The sequence below is a fragment of the Phyllostomus discolor genome, chromosome 3 (assembly GCF_004126475.2).
Source record: "Phyllostomus discolor isolate MPI-MPIP mPhyDis1 chromosome 3, mPhyDis1.pri.v3, whole genome shotgun sequence".
Taxonomy (NCBI): Eukaryota; Metazoa; Chordata; class Mammalia; order Chiroptera; family Phyllostomidae; genus Phyllostomus; species Phyllostomus discolor.
The window spans coordinates 113463301-113486455 of record NC_040905.2 but is presented as its reverse complement, the minus strand read 5'-3'; the positions used below and the strand labels follow the sequence as shown (position 1 = coordinate 113486455).

General features: G+C 48.7%; 2 protein-coding genes and 1 non-coding gene across 13 annotated transcripts in view; 1 reads left to right on the top strand and 2 right to left on the bottom strand.

Moving 5' to 3' along the window:
- Positions 1-9383: 9383 nt before the first annotated feature.
- On the top strand, positions 9384-21177 carry ELOB (elongin B). 2 transcript variants are annotated; one of them, XM_028510996.2, is made up of 4 exons: positions 9384-9468; positions 9573-9707; positions 10965-11070; positions 21000-21177. In XM_028510996.2, exons 1-4 carry the CDS (start codon positions 9466-9468, stop codon positions 21110-21112), a joined length of 357 nt encoding a protein of 118 aa, XP_028366797.1. In that variant the 5' UTR covers positions 9384-9465; the 3' UTR covers positions 21113-21177. The 2 variants fall into 2 exon arrangements, with proteins under 2 accessions (XP_028366797.1, XP_028366789.1); XM_028510988.1 differs by lacking the exon at positions 9384-9468 and having other exon boundaries at positions 9537-9707.
- Positions 12461-12585, bottom strand: LOC114514297. The gene has a single exon (XR_003686021.1). It is a non-coding gene; the product is annotated as a small nucleolar RNA SNORA68 (small nucleolar RNA).
- Positions 21178-21647: 470 nt separating the features above from the next.
- SRRM2 (serine/arginine repetitive matrix 2) overlaps positions 21648-23155 on the bottom strand; it is an 18228-nt gene continuing 16720 nt past the window's right edge. For 6 of the 10 annotated variants that reach the window (XM_036019919.1, XM_036019920.1, XM_036019916.1 and 3 more), the window contains 3 exons: positions 22558-22671; positions 22287-22400; positions 21656-22197 (listed from right to left, as the gene is read on the bottom strand). In XM_036019919.1, coding sequence (XP_035875812.1) covers positions 22188-22197; positions 22287-22400; positions 22558-22671 — 238 coding nt within the window. In that variant the 3' untranslated portion in view covers positions 21656-22187. Of the gene's footprint in view, positions 22198-22286; positions 22401-22557 lie in introns of those variants that run through there. The other 4 variants (XM_036019922.1, XM_036019923.1, XM_036019918.1 and 1 more) reach the window with 3 other exon arrangements.

Below are 23155 nucleotides of genomic sequence, written 5' to 3'. Positions count from 1 at the left end.
TGATGCTCAGAGAGGTGACAGGACTTCTGGTGTCACCCAGCTCACAAGGGCCGGGGTCAGAGAGCACTTGGCCAGGCCTAGAGTCTGGGCCCCATGTGAGACTGGCCAAGCCGGAACTTCTACACAGAACAGTAGTCTCCAGGTGCCTTGCCCAGGTTAGATTTGGAGGTAAGCTTCCTGGCCCTACTGCAGGCTCCACCCCTCATGCCCCACCCCCACTCACTGCCTTTGCTGGGCTGGGCCCAGGCTCCTGCTCCCCCTTCTCAGCACCCTGGCCCAAACCAGGCTTCTTTTGAGAATTGCAGGGTGTTGCTTTCTTGCTACCTTGAAAGTGCTGCTCAAAGAATCTTCATCTGAGGCTGGACAGGTGAAGTTGCAGCCCTTCCCTGGTCTCCTTAATCATGCCCTGGCCAGGGCCCCGCCCCCTCCTGGCCTTTTGTGTCCCCACTACTCCCTCAGCCCAGTCAGCAGGAAAGGCATCAGGCTGTGAGCATCAGAGCAGGGTCCAGGGGCTGCCAGGGCAGGTGGGGGAAGCTGTTGGGCAATGGAAATAGAGGGTGGGGAAGGGGCCAGGCTCCAGGGCCTAGAAGCCTAGGGTGCCCAAGTCTCAAAGGGGATGAGGAGCAGAGGTGGTCCCTGGGGCCTAGGAAACAAAGCCTGGGCCATGGGGTTATATGTCTGGGACCACCTAGGGGCTGAGGGAAGACAGAAGGGCCTCTGGGGGTTACTGCTCAGGGCTAGGACTCTCCCTTCCTCTCGCTGCAGGCTCCCACCCTTACCCAGCCCAGTCCTGAAGGCAGAACGAGTGGGGCTTCCTGTCTCCAGGTCCTGCTCCTGCAGCGGCTGCTGGGTGAGTGAGGGCCAGGGGCTGTGGGTGCTGACCACAGGGACCTTGGCTACCAGATGTCCCATCTCACCCCTCTCTGGCCTGGTTCCCCTAGGGCACTCCAGGGCATCCTAATCTTGGCTTCAGGGGTTCAAATTCTCTGTCACTGACCTTGAGCTCTCCAAACTCGGATGTGCTTCTCTGCACAATTGGTGTAAGTCTCCACCTCACAGTGCTCAGGGGAGAGTTAAATTGGGTAACGGGTTGTACAAAACCCTGGCACCAGGTTAATGCAACATATATGTTTCACCCTCCTTCCCTAATCTGTAATCTCTCTTGTCCTCCACCTGTTACCTGCCACCAAATCCATACTCCAGTGCCTGCCCTGCTTCCTCCTCCAGGAGTTGCTGGGACACTGGAGTCTGCAGGTTAGGAAGACTCAGGGTTTCCCCACCCCCCAAATCAACCCCTCCCTGATCTTGGCCCTTTGTCTCCCCGCCCCTCCTCTCCCAGACCCCCAGTCCTCTGCCGCCCCCGCCCTCCCCTTTGTCCTCTTCGCAGCTTGCAGGCAGCCTCGTGTGTGCAGTCCGATCATGGGGGATCAGGACGCCCGGGCCGGAGAGTGGCCACACATCCAGCACCACAAGGTGCATGCGTGTGGGGGCTCGCTCGTTGCCCCACCCCCCACCGTGGGTGCTGACAGCGGCTCACGGCTTCCCGAAGTTAGCAGCCAGCCACCAGGCTCGAGCAAGGGGAGAGTATTGGGATGAGGGAAAGAGGAGACCTGGAAGCAAGGCACAGGAAAAATGGGGCGCCACTTGGCGTTGACGCTGGGGCCAGTGCCGGCTCCGGCGGGACTGGAGCCCTACTCAGGGTGGAGGTGGGGCTTCCGTAAGTAGCCCCGCTCCTGCCACGCAGGCAGGTGCCACTGCCTCAGCAGGTGCCACTGCCTCGGTACCGGGCGCACCTCGGGATGCTTCACCTGGGTCCCTCCTCGCCCCACGATCTCTCGACACCTGTGCAGAGAATGCTGCCCTACACGCCTGGCCTCCCCTCGTCCTTCCCGACTACTCTGAGGGCGTTGCCGCGGCGACCTGGCACTGCTGCAGCTCCCTGAGCCCCAGCTGGAGCCCGGGGCCTGCCTGCCACCGGGTACACCAAGCTGGGGCAGCCTCTTCCCAGGAGGTGTGGCAGAGGGTGGGGCAGGGGGCATTAGGGAAGGGCCGGGAGTTCCCCTTCCACCTCCCTCTGACAGAGAATCCCATCCACCATTGCCTCAATCTGGGATCCAATGCTACCTCCAGGCACCCAAACTTCTTCCCCATCCTGGCAAGTTAAGATTCTCAGGTGAGGTTTCTTCCACCCACCCTTGCTTACTGCCACACACTCTCTTAATTTTTATAAGTCTCCCTTCTTCCCCTAGTGCCATTCCCAGAGTGGTGCCTCTCGGAGTGGTGACCTCTTGAGGGAGTAAGTGCCACTGTTGGATGTGCACACTTGTGACCACCTCTACCACCTAGGCACCAACATGCCCCATGCTGAGCATATAGTGTTACCAGGAAACCTGTGCGCTGGCTCCATCCAGGGCCACAAGGATGCCTGTCAGGTGTGTGATGTCTGCCTTGAACCTGTGGAGTCCATGCCCTGTGCCCAGCACCCTCCCTCCCTTGAACTCAGGATCCAGAAGGTACCACCTCCAGGTTCAGCATTCCGGCCTCCAACCCAGAAGCACGTCCTGGGGGACTAGAGCCATAGAACTGCCTTCACAGTCTCCGGAAGGCTGGGGCCTGAACTTTCCTTTCTTGGGCAGGGCGATGCTGGGGGACCCCTGACCTGCTTGAGTCTGAGCACTGGGTCCTGGTGGGCATGGTGAGCTGGGGCAGGGGCTGTGGCCTGCCCTAGTGTAACGGTGTGTATACCGATGTAGCTATTTACAGCCACTAGATTCAGGCTTGTCTCAGCCTCTGTCGTGGTGACAATGACCTGCAGTCAGATGCTGGGGGCCTTCAGCTACTTGGTCTCTCTGGGAACCTGCACAACTCCCACCCTGGCCACTTCTGATTTGAGGCTCAGAGGCCTGATAAAGCTAAGGGGTCACCTGTCCATCCGTCCATCACCTGACTTCTCCTGGGGGCCTGACCAAATCCAAGCTACCAGCCCTGCTCCAGGAGCCTCCTATGGGTGGGGGTCACTCTCCTGCCATCCCCTTCCTGCTCATTTATTGTCCTCAGCTCCCACCAGGACTGGGACTGGGCACCCAGGAACGGGCAAGTGACCTTCCCAGTCTGGCCTGTGTGCCCCTCATTTTCTGGAGGAAGTCAGGGAGATTTGAAGTGTAGAGGGATTCAGCTCCAAGGAGATGGTTCTCCATCTCTAGCTTTGAAGATGGTGGGGGTGGGAGAGGTTGGGGAGTGCCAGTGGCAAGGAACTGAGAACGGCCTCCAGGAGCTGAGGGCAACCTTGGCTGAAAGCCTCAGGGACAAAGGAAACATCTGCATTGTGACCACATGGAACTGAATCCAGGTAGCACCTGACCAAGCACGGTGGTGAATCCTTCCCCCAGCCCCCAATGGTAGCTCACCAGGCCAAGTCCTTGATTTTAGCCTGGTGAGACCCTAGGCATGGAACCCAACTGAGCCCACCCAGACTTCTGGCCCACAGAGCTGTGATTTAATAAATTTGTGTTGCTTAAAGCTGCTACATTTGTAGTCATTGGTTACACAACAATAGGAAACTATTCTAGATTTTGCCCCGCCACAGTGGAGGTACCTGGTCGCCACCAGGTTCAGGAGTCTGAGCCACCTGGCGTTATACCCTCTGCCCAAAAGCCACCAGGAACCCCCAGGCAGGCCTGGTCGGAGCTTCTGCTGCCCTTGGTTCTGTCGTTACCCCGCCCATGCGTCCACACCCTGGGGGGTCTGAGGCTGGGCCCTAGCCCAGAACCCCCAGGCCCAGGACCCCTGCATCTGGAGACTGGCTTAGGCCCTTTTCAGCTCCCTGCCCAGCTTCATGTTTCTGGGACCTCCCATCGCCTCTTTTCCAGGCCAGGAATCACCCATCCCTGTAGATAGAGCTCAGTTTCTAGATCTGCAGAAGGAACAAGAAACCAAAAAACCTGGAAAATCCGAAACCTAATCTTTGGAGTTGACAGCAGCAGCGGGTAAAGAAGAAACGGGAAGGCGGTCGTCAAAGGTGCAGGCTGGTGGGGCAGGCCAAGTGCAGCCGCCCCCACAGGGGCCTTGGCCTGTCTCCCTCCTTTCTTTTCCCCTAGGGGAGAACATAGTTGTGATAGGGGACTCAAGAGTGGGGAAATTTTAGTTTAAGATAAATAGTTATAAGCCTAGTAAGTAATGCATATGTTAAAGCTTTGGTTTCAGATCCCACAGATAAGGCCCATCCTGGCTCCTGGGAGAAACAGCTGACCTCCTAGGGCACTGCTCAAGACCACCGCCTGGGGACAAGTGGGGGCACCTGGGCCATTGTGTTCCAGGGAGAGACAGACTACCACCTGCCCCTGGGAACAGCTAACTGCTCAGGGCGAGAATACTGCAGTTTTTAAATATAATTTTCCCTGAATTTCAAAATCCCTTACCGCACTTTGTTCTCTGTTATAAAAGTCTGGCCTGGAAAGAAAATGTAAGACGGTCTTTTAGGGTGCGAACCTGCCATCTTCTCAGATTGCTGGCCATCTGAATAAAGCGCCTGTAAAAATTCAATCCCTGTCTCTGCTTATTGGGTTTGGTACTGACAGGCAGCCCAAATGCTGGTATCTTTTCCGGTCTCAGTTGTACCAGGTGATCGCTGCTGGGTTGCTGTGGGCCAGTCCAGGCGGCGTGAGTCTGTGGACTGGGGTAGTGGGGAACACCGAGCTGCTCTTCCCCCCAGACTGAGGGTCACCCCTCCGGGGTAGAGCTTGGCTGTTCCTGGTGGGTCATCAGGGACCAGGGTGACCAGAACAGAGTATGGCTGTGGTGGGCCACCCTGTAAAAGGCTGTGTACACATCTGCGGTGGGACCCAGAGGGCCCCTGCTGGATGATGCTAACCATCTTCCCATTTCTCAGCCTGAGACCAGCGAGGGATGCCTCCCACTGCATTCAGAAGTTAACAAGCCAGGGGCTGGGAGCCAGGGTTCCTCAGCCTTGGACCTGCTATCATTTGAGTAATGGGTTCCCACTGAGAGCCCAGTGCTTCTGAAGCACAACCTGGGAGGAGGGCAGAAGCTGGGCAGGGAAGGGTCGGTGAATGAGAAGAAATAAGCTACTCCTGGTTAGGCTCTTGCCAGACACAGTGCAGACGACGTAAATGCACCATCTCAATGGATTTTCAGCTGAAGCTCTGTGAGATAGGTTTGTTTTCCCACTTGTCAGATGAGAAAACTGAGTCCCAAAGTCATGCAGCTGGTAGATGGTTGACTGTGATTTGAACCCAGGTGGTCTGATTCTAGAGAGAGCTGGGAATGGTGGAAGGTAAATCACCCCTCCATATTTGCTGCCTCCACTTCCTCCTACCCCAGTAGTGTGGCCTCCCAGCCCCTCTCCTCTTGGCCCATTCCTGGTGTGGCAGCCTCATGGGGCTGGGCGAGTCACAGTTCTTCTTAGCATGGCAGACTCACTGGCATGGTACCCTGTACTACAGCATCCTGTCAGCAAGGTCATAGGTGGGGGTGGGGAGGGTGGCCTGCCTCTGCATCCTGCCCCCGGCCTCACCATGGCTGCCTAACCTGCCAGGCAACAGGCTGGAGACTGTGCCACCTAGAGTGGCAAGGGCTGTCCTGGGAACTTTCAAGCTCAGGGGATGCTGGGTTCCTGTTCAAGGCAGGCATTTCCTAGTTGCCAACCTGCTCTAGTCTGTGGTGCTGCACCCAGATGGCCTTGTCTCTCCCAGGGGAAGGCATGATGCTCAGGGTGATGGGGTGGGGGCTAAGAGGGCAGCCCCTACTCCAGGCTGACTCCTGGTAAACACCAGCTGGAGCACCAGCTGAGCCAGCCTATCATGGGTGGAGAGGAGGACCCTTTTATGCCCAAACCCCTGGACTCCATCTTTACCTGCCTCATTCTGGGAGGTCTGTTGGATGCCCCTCAGAACCTCCTTGGTCCTCACCATCCACACCCACTCTCCCCTCTCCCTCCTCAGCTGCACAGGATCTAAAGCCTCTAACTCTCCGTATGCAAAGATGCTGTTATTAAAAAGGAAACTTCCAGGCTGGCCAAGTGTAACAGGGTACAGCCAGGGCAGGGGCGGGGGGAGCCCAAATAGGGATTTGTAATGGGGTCCAGAACTCAGGGTGTCCAAGAAATATTAGAAAAAAATATATAGGATGTCCTCACCCCCACCAGCCTGAGCTGGGGGATGGGACACATGAAACAGAGCCATTGAGAGCTGTGTTGTATAGCAGCAGATTTGCAGCTAACCTCTGGCATGGTCATTTAACGTATCTATAACCTTTACCTGGTTTTGTGGATACATTAATTAGCTGTGGCCATGCTTTGAGCCAGGGGGATTGACGTGACTTCCACCCAAGATGTAACTGGGAGGCAATGCCCCCTGGTTATAGTGCCTGCATGAGAGCTTGGAGATGACTGGCTCCACGCCATGAGGTCACACCTGCTTGGACTTACTGTGGCAGCCCAGTAAAGCTGGACAAATAGGGAATGCTGGCAGGTGTAACTGACTGTGGAAGGAGTCAGAAATGGGGCTGTAGAGGAAGATTGGCTCGGGGATTTAAACCCAGGAGCGGCACCCATGCCAGGTTGGGGTCGTGCAGCTTTGGCATGCTCCCTTTTGCCATGTGGCTTAGGAAACAAGAGAGACTTTGCCTGGAAGTAAAGGGGTGAAAGGACTCTTGCTGGTGGGCCATGAGGTGCTACATGGTTTTGGATTAACTGGAGAACACGGCAGCGACCCAGCTGATGGTGCCGGGAACCTGAGCCACATAGACCTCTACTTTTCTTGAGATACAGTACCCTGGACTGGGCAGAGGGTGAAGGAAGGACAGTGTGCGTTTGTGGGTATTCTAAAGAACTTTAGTATTTTTAATGAAGGCATCAAGTCATTACTCTAAGTTTATATAACTTTTAAATAAATAATTCCTTTCCTTTTCCCCCGTCTCTGGCATTGAGAGACATCCTTCCCCAGGCAGCAGGCAAGGCAAACCAAATAAGGGGTGGGAGGTGACCCCCCAGAGCAAAAGGGGGATCCTTTCAATAACAGTATATCGTGACCCCGCCCCCCCGGGGTCTGTTCTGTGACACAAGGACTCGCCCCACCAGTTACGTGACCACCATCTCCTGACTCAGAGGACGAAGCCCACGCAGGGGTCTGCCTGGAGGCGATGTGCTAGCAGGAAGCCACTGCTGCTTTGAGGTATAGTGAGGGAAGAATCACAGAAGGGACTTCAGAAGGCTCCTGAGGAACCAGAGTAAAAGGAAAAAATAACTACAGTTAGTTTAGGAAACATTTATTTAGTAATAACTATTGGGAGAGGCTCTAGACACTTTACAAAAGGTTAAATTCCTATCTTGAAGAGGAGGAAGGTGGGCCTTGGTGACTGAGGTTAACTGCCCAAAGCTGCACAGCCAGCACTGGAACAAGGACTTGTATACTCGTTGGTCTGAGCTGAGAGCCTTTGTAATGAGCCACCAGCTTGAGGAAGCAGCATCTTCAGATTCTGCCCGCCCTCAAAAATTCTCAAACTGCAGCCCTAACAGAGCTGTCTGACATCCAGGGCCATCCACTGGCTTCTCTCTCTCTGGGTGCTACTGTTAAGGGCAGGAAGAGGACCGGGGAGTCTTGGTGGCAGGGAGAATTCTTACATTGAGCCTGCAGAAAGCTAGAAAGATGGACAGGACCCAAGCACACCAAAAGCCAGCAAGATAATTGGACAGGAAAAACAAAACAAAAACCCTCCCCTCCCTATCCCTGTAAGGACTGCCAGCTTGAACAGGAAAAAAAGATGGTCTTTGTGATGGGAGTTCACCATTTTCCCAGGTTGTGGGCACCTGAATAAAACCTCTTTCCTTTTGCACCAGCATCTGCCTCATGAGTTTGGCAACCAAATCTCCGTTTGTTCCGTTGTGACACAGCATGTATTCTCTGACACACACCATCAATGACCCAGGTGAGGACTCTCCTCTTCTGGTAAGTGGCAAAACGAAAGGAAAGCCTTTATCCCTTGGTCTAGCATAGCTGCAACTTGGGGTGACACAGGACAGAGTTCAACATGCAAGAAGAAAGGCTTAGGCTATCAATAGGGATGCCCCCACAGAAGGGCATCTAGTCAGGGTAGTAAGTCTATAGGCCCTGCTGGAGCCCAGGTGGATTTATCCAGGGAGGCTGGCAGGTGCCCAAGGCACCTGGGTTCAGGGAGCTCCTTTTCCTCCTCCTGGGCAGTGGCGCACCAACTTCTGCCATGCCTGCTGCTTCTCTGGTTATTTTGATGGGCCCATTCCCTAACACCAAGAGCAGCTACTCCAGGTCCTTATGCCACAAAGCCTCTCTGAACTGGATGGAGCAAACTTATACCTAAGGCTGGGGCAGGGAAATGGGATCAGTCCTCGCAAATGGTGGCCTGAAGTCCAGGATTTAAAACCTCCTCAAAATGGCCACTAAGGAGCCCTGGAATCATAAGTGGGATCCTTGAGACTGGATAGCAAGAAGCTGGGAATACATATGGGCAAGTGGAACAGGGAAACACAAGACAAGAAAATTAAACAAAGCCAAACAGCTGAGCACATGACCTTCATCTTTCCTAACCAGAAAATACGTAATTTTCCTGGCCTTTAAACCACAGGCCTGGGGGGGGGGGGGGGGGGGCGGGAGGTGGGGGAATTCTAATGCAGAGAGGTTCCACTGGAACAAAGGAGCCAGCGTTGGAAGAAGCTGCGGATTCAGCTGCCCCTCCCAAATGAAATGCCAACAACGCGCTCCCCTCTAGGAATTTCCCCCTCCCAAACTTCTACGTTTCTCCTACATACACTTGCTTCAGAAAGCTCAAAGTAAGGTTGGTGTTAGGGTTTAACCCAGCACCTTCTCAGACTGCTAGCCTCTGATGTTAATAAAAGCAAAATTATAATCCAGTCCTTGTGTGTGCTTTCTGGCTGAGCAGTGACAGCAGCGGGACCCCCGGAATGGATTGCTCTTGGTTTTACCCTCAATATGGCAGGCCAAGTCTCACTGAGATGTGAATATCTTGGCTCTAGTGACCAAGAAGCACATCATTCATTCACTTTCCCTGGGGTGTGAGAGTGCCCTACGCTCCTAAAGCTTGTGCCCTATATCAACAAAGGAAGGCTGGGCCCGGACCCGAGCCCTAACCCTCAATGGACGTCCCCTTTATCACTTCCAAGATGGCGCCACCTCCTTCCGCGTCCTCCACGCTCGATCCCAGGTCCCCTCGCACCACCTCACCCACCCTGCCAACCGGCCCAGCACCCCACCGCGCCACGACGCCAAGATGGCGACCGGCCATATGACTGGAGCAACTAGCTTTCTGATCACTTAAAATGGCGGCCGCGGGGCGGGTCTTCGGGGGTGGGGCCGCCGGGAGCGGGACGCACTGGAGGCCAGCGCGCGCGGGCCGCCGGGAAGGGGGCGGAGCGCGGCCGCGCCGGCGCGTCGAGTGGGAGAGGCAGCCGCTGCGATGGTGAGCGGGCTTGGGGGGGAGGGGCGCTGGGCCGGGGGCGGCGGGGGCAGTGGGCCTCGCGGGGGGGCCCGGGCTCCGCGTTCATGCCAGCCCGCTGCCCCCAGGACGTGTTCCTCATGATCCGGCGCCACAAGACCACCATCTTCACGGACGCCAAGGAGTCGAGCACCGTGTTCGAGCTGAAGCGCATCGTCGAGGGCATCCTCAAGCGGCCGCCGGACGAGCAGCGGCTATACAAGGTGCGGCCCCTCCGGTTCCGGGCAGGCAGGGGCCTGGCGAGGGCTGGGGAAAGGGATGTGCGCTGCCCGGAACCACCGCCCCGAGCCTGGCCGTGGGCACACGACAGTCTCATCGTTGATGTAAACAGTGGTGGACGCCGGGGTCCAAACTCCCTGGCGTGGGCCGTTGTTCGGACTTCGGGAGATGAAGCACCGATAACGCTTGCCACACGAAAGGTCTTGATTAAGGATGACTTTAAAGTCGCGCGCCAGACCTTGTGCTGAGCGCCGAGGGCCAGCATCGCATCTTATCCATGCAGCGGTGCCACCCGTGACATGTTGGCTCTTGACATCCCTGTTGTTATTAAGGAAACTGAGTCCTGGCGAGGTGGCCACTTAGCCCAAGGTCATTGGCAGAGCCCAGATTGGATACCGGATACCATTAATCTTGTGCAGGCACATCAGAATCACACTGCATTTTCCCCGGGCCCCCTAGACGCTAATACGAAGAAATGAAAGGTCTGGATGAGTCAGATCCCACCAGTTCCTCACACAAGAACTTTTTATTACTCTCCAAACTGGTGGTGTTTTAAAACTCCCCCACTCCTCTCTTACAGCCAACTGTAGTTATTTAGCAAGGATGGCTTGAGGTTTCGGGTTGTCGTGGGGGAGCTCAGTGTGTCAGCCCCTGATTGAAGTCTCTGGGAGCATGCGGTCCCTCACCTAAGTGCACTAATCTGATCGTGGCTGTAAACTGGGAAAATAGTCTTTTGCTCCAGGCTGAGCCTCCTCTCTCTTGGTCTCTGAAAGCCTTTTCTCCTATCCTGGAGCTTTCTGTAATAAGGACCCTTCCTGCCATCTGTGACAGTTCCACTTATCATATTATTTCACTCAATGAAACTTCCTGGCTGCCCTGAGTTGGGAATTCTAGTAACTCAATTTTACAGATAAGGAGACTTCACATTAAAAAGATTACTTCATCCAAGGTGGCAGAGCTGGTATTCAAACCGTGTCTGCCTGTGTGGCCAGATTGAGTCACTGTCTCTTGAAATTAGGTTCACCTGAAGTTTGGGAAAAAAACATTCCAGAGCCCTACCTTGGGAGGTTCCAATTTGGAAAGTCTTGGGTATAGCCTTGGAAACTGCTTGATAAACATTGGGGTAGTTCAGGCAGTCTTTCTACCCTGTTTGATATACACTGTAGTTGCTAATCAGAGAAGTCTGTGGGACTTGACCCTCATGGGGCCTTTCGTGAGACCCTGTCTGCCTCTCTCCTCAGGATGACCAACTTCTGGATGACGGCAAGACACTGGGCGAGTGTGGCTTCACCAGTCAAACAGCTCGGCCACAGGCCCCAGCCACTGTGGGACTGGCCTTCCGGGCAGGTGAGAGGGACAGCTAGGGAGGACAGTACAGGGTAGACAGGGAGCCTGCAGTTGTTCTTCCGAGCCTCCAGGACAGTGTTTTCCCAGTCCACAAACATCAGGCAATATCCTGTGACAGTGGGTTTCCCCACCCACAAAAAAGAGGAGCAAACAAGATGGATAGAAATTGAAGTGTGTTTCATGGAGGATTCAGAGATCACTATTTGTGATGCCAGCTTACGTGTACAGGGAAGTTGTTTTTCCTTTTTTTAATCCCATCCCCTCCCACTCCCCTCCCACTTTGGCAACCATCAGCTTGTTCTTTAAATCTGTGGTTGTGTTTTGTTTCATTTATTCATTTGTTTTGCTTTTTTAGTTTCCACATATGTGTGAAATTATAAGGTGTTTGTTTTTCTGTCTGACTCCATGTAGCACAGTACCCACTGGGTCCATCCATGTTGTCACAAACAGCAAAATTTCATTACTCTCACTGAGTAATATTCCATTGTGTATGTATATGCCTATATACCATATCTTCTCTTCATCTGTTGATGGATATCTAAGTTGTTTCTATATCTTGGTTATTACTAGTAATGCTGTACAGCACATAAGGAGGCATATATCTTTACAAATTAGTGTTTTTGTTTTCTTTGGATAAATACCCAAAAGTAGAATTGCTGGGTCATATAAGAGCTGTATTTTTAATTTTTTGAGGAATTTCCATCCAGTTTTCCATAGTAGCTACACTAATTTACAGTCCCACCAACAGTGTATGAGGGTTCCCTTTTTTTCACTTACCAGCACTTATTTGATGATTATTGATTATTGATTATAGCCATTCTGACAGGTGTGAGGTGATATCCTATTGTAATTTTAATTTGAATGATTAGTGATGAGGGTCTTTCCATATGTTTGTTGGCCGTTTGTGTAAGTTCCTTATATATTTTGGATATTAACCCCTTGTCAGATATATTATTGGAAACTATCTTTTCTCTTTCAGTAGGTTGCCTTTTTGTTTTGCTGAGCATATCTTTTTCTGTGCAAAAACTTTTTAGTGTGTGACATAGTTCTGTTCATTTTTTCTTTGTTTCCTTGACCAAGGAGACATATCCAGAAAGATATTGCTAACAGCGATTTTAGAATTTACTGCCTATATTTTCTATTAGGAGTTTTATGGTTTTAGGTCTTACATTTCACTCTTTTTTTTTTTCTTCCTAAAGATTTTATCTATTCATTTTTAGAGAGGGAAGGGAGGGAGAAAGAGAGAGAGAGAGAAACATCAATGTGCGGTTGCTGGGGGCCATGGCCTGCAACCCAGGCATGGGAATCGAACCTGCCACACTTTGGTTTGCAGCCCGCGCTCAATCCACTGAGCTATGACAGGGCCTTTTTTTTTTTTTTTTTAAACCAGGAGTGTAGAACCTCCCAATTTACTTTGAGGGGCACAGCCTCATCCCCCAAAGGCAACGAGATCCGCTTGCACCTCTGTTTAAAATGCTGCTACAACAAACAGCAGTTCTCGGGTTTAGGTGCTTGCATTTCGGTCTTTAATCAATCCATTTTGAGCTTATTTTTGTGTATGATGTAAGAAAGTGGTTGAATTTCATTTTTTTTTGCATGTGTCTGTCCAGTTTTCCCAACACCACTTATTGAAGAGACTGTCTTTACTTCTTTGTATATCCTAGCCTCCTTTGTTGTAGATTAATTGACCATGTAAGAGGATTTATTTCTGGGCTCTCTATTCCATTGATCTATATATTTGTTTTGATTATTGTAACTTTGTAGTATAGTTTGACATCAGGAAGTATGATACCTCCCATTTTTATCTTCAGATTTCTTTGGCTATTTTAGGCCTTTTGTGGTTCCATGTAAATTTGAGAATTCTAATTATGAGAAGAATGCCATTGGTATTTTAATAGGGATTGCATCGAATTTGTATATTGCTTTAGGTAGTAAGGACTTTTAAGATTTTATTTATTTTTAGAGAGGGAAAGGGAGGGAGAAAGAGAAGAAGAGAAACATCAGTGTGTGGTTGCTTTTCATGTGCCTCCAACTGGGGACCTGGCCTGCAGCCCAGATACATGCCCTGACTGGGAATCGAACCTGCAACCCTTTGGTTTGCAGACTAGCGTTCAATCCACTGAGCCACACCAGCCAGGGTGGTAGTAAGGACATTTAATATTTATCCTTCCAACCCATGAGCAAGTTGTATCCTTCCATTAATTTGTATCTTCAGTTTTTTCAGTGTCTTAATAGTTTTCACAGAACAGGTCTTCCACATTTTTGGTCAAATTTATTCCAGGTATTTTATGTTTTTTATGTAATTATAAATGGGATTGTTTTCTTAATTTCTCTTTCTAATTGTTTGTTATTGGTATATAGAAATGTTACATTTCAGTATGTCGATTTTCTGTCTTGTGCAACTTTACTGAATTCATTTGTGTGTGGGGAGGGTGGTGTGTGTGTGAAGTCTTTAGGGGTTTTTTGTATATAGTATTATGTCATCTGCAAATAATGGGAATTTTACTTCTTCCTTTCTGGTTTTGATGCCTTTTATTTCTTTTTCTTGTGTCATTGCTGTGGCTAGGACTTCTAACACTATGTTGACATTCTTGTCTTGTTCCTGGTTTTCTGCTTGTTAACCTAAAAATAAAAAAGCCTTTCAGAGTGAGAGGCAACAAGCATTTATTTGAGGTCAAAAAAAGAATAGCTATTTGGGAAATTCTGATTCATGAAGAAGCCCAGATTGATTAGGAGACAAAGGTAGTGGTTATTTATGGGAAAGGGAAGGGGAGCAATTACATCAATAGAAGGGAAGCATTTCTATTGGTATAAATAATATAGCAATGTTAATCTAAACAGTGTTTTTTACAATTTTCAGTCCAGTGGTCTTCAGTGGTTATATTAACTGCTTTTTTGTTATATTTTAAAACATTCCTTTGGGGCACAATGTTGCTTTGGGCCCAGTCCAATGGTTATTTTCCCTTAGTGTTCCAAAGATTTGAAGCATAAAACATACAAGACAGCTCCTCAGGCATGGAAGCTCTTGCCCCATCTTAATAGCACCTCCATTTATTTTAATTTTAATTTTTGACAAGCTTTCACCATTAAGTATATCTGTGGGTTCGTCATATGTGGCCTTTATTATGTTGAGATATGTTCCTTCTGTACTCACTTTATTGAGAGTTTCTGTCATGAAAGGATTTCAATTTCATGCTTTTTCTGCATCTTTTGTCATCTTGTGGTTTTTATTTTTTATTTTGTTAATGTGATGTGTCATGTTGATTGGTTTACAAAAATGGTGAACCATTTTTGCATCCCTGACATGAATTCTACTTGGTCATGGTGCATAATCCTTTCAGTGCATTGTTGAATGTGGTTTGCTAATATTTTGTTGAGAATTTTTACATCTGTGTTCATCAGGGGTATTGTCTGGATTTTTTTTGTTTGTGTGTGTGTGTGTGTGTTTTAACTTTTTTATGTCTTTGGTTTCGGTATCAGGGTAAGGCTGAATGAGTGTGGAAGCATTCCTCTTCGATTTAAAAAATATATATATTTTTATTTATTTACTTTTAGAGATGGGGAGGGAGGGAGAAAGAGAGAGAGAAGCATCAGTGTGTGGTTGTGGTTGCCTCTTGTGTGTCCCCTACTGGGGACCTGGCCTGCAACCCAGGCATGTTCCCTAGACTGGGAATCCAACTAGTGACCTTTTGGACACACCAGCCAGGGCCCTCTTCAATTTTTTGAAATGGTAAGGAGGATAGGTTTAATTAGAATGTTTGGTAGAATTTACCTGTGAAACTGCCTGGTCCTGTTCTTTTTCTTCATCTGTGGAATAAAATTTGTTTATTTGGGATTTTTCGTTTCTTGAGGTAAGCTTGTATTGCTGTGGACTTCCCTCTTAGAATTGCTTTTGCTGTGTCCCATAAACTTTGAAAAGTTGTGTTTTCATTATCATCTGTTTCAAAACACTTTGATTTCCTGTTTCTCTCTCTCTCTTTTTTTTTTTTAGTGGCATGTTCTTTAGTCTCCATGTTTGTGTGGGGTTTTTTTCCAGCTTACTTCCTGTAGTTGATTTTTAGTTTCATGCCATTGTGGTCTAAAAGGATGCTTGGTGTGATTGCAGTGTTCTTGAATTTATTGAAGCTTGTTTTGTGGCATAGCGTATCCTGGAGACTGTCCATGTGCACTTAGGGAAAAAATGTATATTCTGCAGTTTTTGGATGAAATGCTCTAATAATGTTTGTTAATTCAATCTGACATATAAGTCCATTATTTTCTTACTAGTTTTGTCTAGATGATCTATCCATACAAGTGGAGTATTAAAATCCCCTATTGTTGTACATATATCAGCCTTTATATCCATTAATAATTTCTTTATATATTTAGGTGCTATTATGTTGGGTGTATAGATATTCACACTTATTTTATCTTATTGGGATTGACCCCTTGGCAATTATGTAATGTTCTTACTCACCTTTTTTTGCATTTTTTTGTTTTAGAGTCTATTTTGTCTGAAATTAGTATTGCTACTTCAGCTTTCTCTTTATTTCCATTTGTGTGGGATGTCTTTTTCTGTCCCTTTGCTTTCAGTCTGTATGTGTCTTGATTTGAAATGAATTTCTTGTAAGCAGCATATGGTTGGGTCGTGTGTGTTTTTTTTTTAATTCATTTAACCACCCTATGTCTTTTTATTGGAGCATTTAATCCATTTCCATTTATAGTAATTATTGATAATATGTACTTAGTGCCATTTTGTTTATTGTCTGTTGGTTGTTTTTATAGTTAGTTCTTCTCTGTTCCTTCTCTGGATCCCTCCCCTCGTGGTTTGCTGGCATCCCTATGATTCGGATGTTGGCACTTTTAGCAATGTCCCAGAGTCTTCTTATTCTCTCCTCATGTTTTTTAATTCTTTCTTCATTCTGTACTGTTTGTTTATTTCTTCCTTATGTTCCAAATCCTTGATCTCTAGGTTCCTTCCCTTCACTGTTGGTTCTCTGTGGATTTTTCTTGATTTTACTTAGTGTAGCTTTCATTTCTTCCCTTATGTGTTTGCTGTACTCAATGAGTTCTCTGAGCATCTTTATCACTAGTGTTTCAAACTCTACATATGATAGGTAGCTATCTTCATTTCACATAGTTCTTTTTCTGGAGTTTTGATCTGTTCTTTCATTTGGGCCATATTTCTTTACCTCCTCAATTTGGTGGCCTCCCTGTGCTTGTTTCTGTGTATTAGGCAGAGCTGCTTTGACTCCCTGTCTTGGCACACCTGGGTGGAGCCTTAGGTATTCACCAGGATGGGGCAACCCACTTTACTGCTTTGTGGAGCTATATGTGGGGCAGGGGTTGAAGAGGAAACAATGCTGCTTGCTTGACACTCCTGTTTCCAGTGACTTCACCTACTTCCTGTGTGTGACTGGCACCCCTCTAGTTGTTGCCCTGGTGGTGGTTCCCGGAGTAGGTGGGTTTGTATACGTTCTAGGACCGTGGAGGCTCTTTAAATGGACTCTCCTGAGAGACCAGCAGTTTATTCTGCTGCCCCAACCCCCACTGGTTTTTACAGCTAGAAGTTTATGAAGCTTTATTCCTGGCACTGGAAGCCTGGGCTGCTTGGTCTGGCCTGGGGCTGGGATTGCTCACTCCCCAGGTACCCCTCCCAGTCTTATCTGCCCCAGGTGAATGTGGGACCACACATTGCATGGGCTGCTGCTGCCGCCACCACCGCCTTGCCACCTTCACGCTGTGTCCTCTCCACATTGGTTTCCTGGCTTTGCCCCTCCTACCCATCTGAATGAATATTTCTTCTTTAAATCCTTAGTTGTTGGATTTCCATATAGTTTGATTTTCTGGCAGTTCTGGTTGTTTTTGTTGTAAAGTTAGTTGTGATCCTTCTTATGGGTATGCAAGGAGGTGAAGTGTGTGAACCCGTGCCTCCATCCTAGCCAGAAGTCAGTTTACTGGTTTTGTTTGGGTTCCTTTCTCTTTGTTCTTTTTATATTTTTTGTAGGTCTTTGGTTGCCATAAGGCCTGTGTATATCATTCTGAATCATCTATAGCAGTCTATTTTAAGCTGATAGGTGTTTAGGTTTGAATATATTTAATAAGGACTATATTTTTACTCCTCCCTCTACACTGTATGTTATTGATATCATGTTTTGGATCTTTTTCTGTTGTATATCCTCTAACTACTTGTAGTATTGTAGTTTGAGTTGAGTTTGATATTCTTTTCTTTTAATTTTCATAATAGCTTTTTATACATCTGATTTACTATATTAAATATTTAGCTTTACCTGTAAAATTTTTTCCTCATTTTGTTATTTCTGGTTATGTACTTTTCTGCTTAAAGAGACCTTTTAATATTTCTTATAAAAGTGGTTTAGTGGTGATGAACCCCTTTAGTTTTTTTTCTTCTCTGGTAAACTCTTGATCTCTGCCTCAATTCTGAATGATAACCTTGCTGGGTAAATTATTCTAGGTTGCAGTTGCCTTTCTTTTTGCACTTTAAAAATGGCCTGCCACTTCCTCTGGCCTGTGAAGTTGCTACCGAGAAATGTGATGGCCTTAAGAGGTGTCCTTTGTATGTAATTTGTTGTTTTCCTTCTTCTTCCTTCAAGATTCTCTTTAACTTTTACCATTTTAATTCCTGTATGTTTTGGTTTATGTCTCTTTGGGTTCATTTTGTTTGAAACTCTCTGTTCTTCTTGGATGCCTGTTTTCCCAAGTTAGGAAAGTTTTCAGCCATTATTTAAGTAAAGTTTGTGTTCCTCTCTTTTATCCATATGGGATGCCTATAGTTTGAATGTTTGATATTATTCCACATGTTCTTTAAACTATCCTCATCTTTTAAATTCTTTTTTGCTTTTGTTTTTCTGATTGGTTGATTTCTACTAGTCCGTCTTGCAGGTTGCTCATCCATTCTTCTGTATTAACTAATCTCTTCATTTCTTCTAATGTACTTTTCAGTTATTGTATTTTAAAGGTGTGTTTGATTCTTTATTATACTTTCTCTTAGTTGAAGTCTAAGGTTGGAGAGCATCCTTATGGCTATTTGAATTCTTTATCAGGCAAATTACTTGTCTCTGCTTCTTCAGGTATTTTTCTGTTGATTTTTCATGTTCATTCATTTAAGATATATTCTTTCTTTTCATTTTGTTTGACTTTGTTTATATGAATTAGACAAAGTAGCTATCTCCTCCAGACTTGAAAAAGTAGCCTGAGATAGAAGCAGCCTCTGTAGGCTGTGTGCTGGTTGGTTTTGGCAGACTGGTAGGAGGTGTCCGGGGTTACTGGCCCACTGAGCCAGAGTGGCTCCAGGTGGGGTTGGGCAGCCAGGTGCATATAGTAATACTTTTTGATCTACGCTTTTCCTTTGTTCAGGGTTGAAATGGGCTCAGGTGATGTGTCTGGGAACACACTTAGGGACCTTGCTGGTTGGCAAAGCACCTGGATGGAGCCCATGACCACCCTATGAAGGAGGAGGGGGACTTAAACAAATTTGGGGAAACAACTGCATTGTCTCCACAGGGAGGCCTTATGTTTGTGGTGATGTCCCATCGTTCCCTCTGTGGGAAGGCAAAAGACTGTGGAATGTAGCCAAGAACACCCAGTGGTGATCTTGCAGGTAGGCCACAGCACTTGGATAGAGCTCCCCACCCTATTAAGTATAGGGTAATGTAAAAAAATGACACTGGCTCCTTGGCCAGACAGTTCCTGCAGCTCCTAGAGGGCTCTGTGGCTTCCCAGCCTCCTCTATTCTTTTTGTTCATTGTTCAGAAACTCTTCAGTCCTCGGTTGTCTTGTTGGAGTTAATTGTTGTCTATACATTTGTATACTTGAGTTTGCTAATGGTGGGGGTTTAGCATCCTCCTATGCCACCACCATCTTAGACCTTTACTGAGAACTTACTGAGTACCTGACCCTGTGCTCTGCATTTTATTTCTGTTGTACTACCTCATTCTCTTGATAGCCCTGGGAGGTAAGCATTGCCATCCATATTTTGGAGACGTGGACAGACTTGCCAGCAGTCATGTGGAGAGCTATGGTTCAGATGCAGGCTGCCAGGACTTTACCCGAGCTAGACACCATGTCAGGCACACTCTCAGCTGTGCATCACTTAATTCCTCAGCCTCTCAGTGCAGGCCAGACTTGTGCCCGTCTTAAGGATGAGTAAACTGCATGTGGGAAGTTCAGATCATTTGCTAGGACTTACAGATCCAGGCCCTGCCTGCCTCAGAGCCTGTATTTGCATGAACCCACGTGCCAACCCTGCTCAAAGTTTAGAAACCTGAAGATTGGGGTTGATGTACTTCCCTCCAGGGTACCCGCCCCCCACAAAAAATAGTAGGGAGAGATTTAAATTTTATTTTTTGTCTCAGGAAACTTAAAACAGGTCATAGAGCCTTTTCATAGTTGTGGGGCCAGGGGCTATGTGGATGGCTGGGTAATTTTGAGTAAGTTACAATGAATTGTTTCTCTGGCTTTCTGTTAAGAAAACCAAGGGCTGAGGAAGGGAGCCTACAGCCTTAGCCACACTTCAGTTTCATAAGGATAACTCAAGTAGCTTCTTAATATTCCTCCAGCCCCTACCCCCAAGCCTGAAATTCTCATTTTTGTAAAGGGGTGTGCTACTGGGACCAGCCTCACAGCCGGGCAGCTTGAACCCCCATGTATCCCAGGCCCCAGCCTTCAAGTGCTCAGTGAACAGAAATCTTGAATGCCTTTATGTGGGTTCCTGCTGACCCTCGCAGTGATGCCCAGGTAGGTGTGGAGTTTGTGTAGACTTTGTTCAGATCAGGTTCTGTATGGGGCTGCCCTTCAGGGGTGAGAACTAAAAGCTCATGGTCTGTTCTGCTTCCTAAACCAGGTAAAGGCACTTTTTAGGCTTGCACAGCTCTTGGAAGATGTTGGTAGATCCTTTTATTACAGATGGTAGGGCCTGCAGTGTGGACCATGGACTTCCTGCCCTTTGCTTCTCCCAGAAGCAAAAACACACTTCTGGATGAGTTGTTTCCTTGCATAGCTCCTCACCCCAAAACTGTGTTCAGTTAGGGAGATGATGGTGTCCAATTCAAGTGTTAAGTGGCATAATCAGATTTTATTTACAAAGATTGGGAAAGGTTGCTGAAGGCAACAGTTATCACTGGATTTGTGGCTTAACTTCAGCACTATTGACATTGAGGGCTGGGTAAATTTGTATGCAGTCGTCTTGTGCATTACAGGATGCCTAGCAGCGTCTCTGAACACTACCAGAAATGACCTTATACCCACTTAGATGCTATTTGCAGACCCACCCACCCCCAAATTATGACAACCCAAACTGTCATCAGACATGATCAAATTGGGGTGGAGGGCACTAATGGAGAACCCTGAGCCAGGTACAGGGAACTTTCTTTCCTTGGTGGGAAGAAAGTACAGTAGAAAAATGAAAGGGTTCATTTACTCTGCTGAGGTGACAGTAGGAACAAGACAGGAAGGCCTTCCTGGAGCCACTGTTGAGTGGGGGAAAGCCGTGTTCAAAAGAAAACAGCCATTTCAGCTAGTTAAGTGCTCCCTAGGCACTGGCCATGGGGTTGCAGAGTGTTTGGTTATTTGGGATGACCAGGAGAGGATTCTCTGAGGGTTTGAGTTGAACCCTGAATGTCGAAGTGCAAAGGCCCTGAGTCAGAAAGTTTGATATGGGACCATGAGGAGCATAGTAAAGTGATTGCAGAGACAATGGCAAGGATCTGGTATTTTACTCAGAGTATGTTAAAAGCTATTGGAAGGCCAGGCTCAGGGAGGGGAGCAGGGTCATGTTGGCCCTATAGAGGTGAGACATATTCCAACAGGGCCACTAAATCCAGGCAGTTGGATGTAGGGAAGTCAGGTTTGTAGAGGAGACACATTTTGTGAGGTTGGGTGTTTGCTTGGAGATGGCTGTTCCCTCCAGCTCCCCCCATTTTCCTCTCTAGATGATGCGTTCGAGGCCCTGCGCATCGAGCCCTTCTCCAGCCCACCAGAGCTGCCTGATGTGATGAAGCCGCAGGACTCAGGAAGCAGTGCCAATGAACAAGCTGTGCAGTGAAGAGAGCCTGGCCCCAACCCCCACTGCCCCATACCCCACAATAAAAGATTTGGGTGTCTGCCTGATTGTGGTCTCTTTCTGTGTACCCTCTCCTGACTCCAGGCATCATCCCCACAAGGATGGGATTCCCTCCCTGCAAAGCTCCTTCTCAGCTTCTTGCTTGCCAGGTTGGTCTGCTGGACCAAATTTACCCCAGTACAGCCTGCCCTCTAAAGGCCACAGAGAGAAAACTGGGAGGAACCCAGAGCCCCAGGCTAGTCTTAGATTGCTTCAGCCCAGGGACAAAAAGGTTAGACATGGTTCTATTTATTCACAATAGTCCACCTCCTGCCTCCCCTGCACACTGGGTCCCAGACAGGTACCTCTGGTCTGTCCTGTTCAGAGGCCAGGAACAAAAGTGTGAGTCAGAACCAGTGGGACTTTAGAGGTGGTTCCTACATGGGCCCCATAGCTCTGGGATTACAGTCAATAGAAGGGGCAGCTCTTCTCCCTACCCTTCTCCAATCCCTAATGAACAGTCTAGAGACCAAATTCCTGCATTTCTCATTTTTATTTGACAGAAAAAGTTGCCTTGCTGTACAGATTTTAAAAAACCAAAATACCTTTAAGAAACATGAAGAAAAGTTGGGGGGACGGGCCACAATCTCACTGGGGGGCAGTAAGGGCCAACTGATTTCAATTCCTGCCCCTTTCCACAACACTTCACACAAGTTCCCAAGTCCCAAACCATCATCACCCCCACCCCCAATCTTGGGTAAAGGGGGGTTGTGCCTCTCAGGCCTTTTCTAACTCAGGAATGGAGTCCTGAACTGTATCCTCCCCTCCAGCAATTCCCATTCTTATTCCCACCCACCCCAAACCCCCCAAAACGTGAACCAGAAAAAACTCACAGATTTAACATTTTGCAGGAACAAAGAAAAAAAATGGGGTAGGGAAAGAGCCCTCCCCTTCAAAATGCTGCCAGGGTTCCAGGGGTGGGGGGCAGACAAGCACCCCCCCCCACAGCTGTTAGGGAGAAAGGGGACACTCCTGTGGATCCAGACCTTGGGGTGTGGTGGGATTCCCCAAAAAAGATTCATGGAGACCTGCAACAAAGAATACTGCCATCAATGCGGACATCCCAATCAGCCAGAGCTCTCATAAAAGGCCCAGTCCTAGAGTATGAAGAACACACCTGGAGGAGCGGTGCCGCACAGGGCGGGGGCTAGGTGTCTCCCTCCTTCGTTTGTGGCCTGGAGAGCGACTGTCCCCACGTTGACCTCTCCTGGAACCATGCTCACTGCTACTGCTGCAATACAGAACAGACATCAGACCACATGGACATGCCTGTGTACACCCCCCGCCCCAGGCTCTAGCATCTTTGAGCCTCAAAACTTTCTGCACACGTCTAACAGCCAAACTGGGGTGATTACGGATATGATGCAAGAACACACCCATGGCCCTACCTCTGTTGGTCCCGTGGTGAGGGTTGGGGAGAGGGGCGGTGGCGCTCAGCAGGCGAATAGCTGAGGGACCGGGAGTCCCGGAGGGAGTCTATTGGCTTCCGGGGGCTGCGGGACCTGGGGAGCAGAGGAGGTTCCCATAGTGCCACACTCTTCCAAACCCACCAGCCAGCACTCAGGACCACCCCCACAGGCCTTGACCACCAAACCTCATACCACACAGGGCCAACCTCAGACCCACCTTTGTCTGCTCACTCACCCATCCGCCCGCATACCATCCACCGAGTGAGTGCCCCAGTGGCCAGGGCATGGGGTATACAAAGATAAAGACAGTCCCTGCCCTTGGAGGAGCTTGGTCTGGTGATGAAGGCAGGCCAAGGGAGGCGTGCTCAGCCCCATGTGTGGGAGGCAGCCCCGCAGGGACCAATATAGGGAGGTCTGGGGACCCAGGGGAGGGAGATGAAGGGAAGGGGGGTAGGGTAGTCTTCTCGAAGGTGCTGTTTGAGCGGAGTCTTGCAGAACGAGGAGTTCACCAGGCGGACAAGGGAATTCCAGGCAGAAGGAACAGCATGTCCAAAGGCATGGGGTTCTCCTTAGACTG

What these genes read in the sequence shown, in the direction of transcription:
- ELOB (XM_028510988.1), top strand. Translation starts at nt 9,552, where the DNA reads ATGCCAGCCCGCTGCCCCCAGGACGTGTTCCTCATGATCCGGCGCCAC. An exon ending in ACGAGCAGCGGCTATACAAG is followed by an intron (nt 9,708 to 10,964) that starts GTGCGGCCCCTC and finishes CTCTCTCCTCAG; the next exon opens with GATGACCAACTTCTGGATGA. An exon ending in GGGACTGGCCTTCCGGGCAG is followed by an intron (nt 11,071 to 20,999) that starts GTGAGAGGGACA and finishes TTTCCTCTCTAG; the next exon opens with ATGATGCGTTCGAGGCCCTG.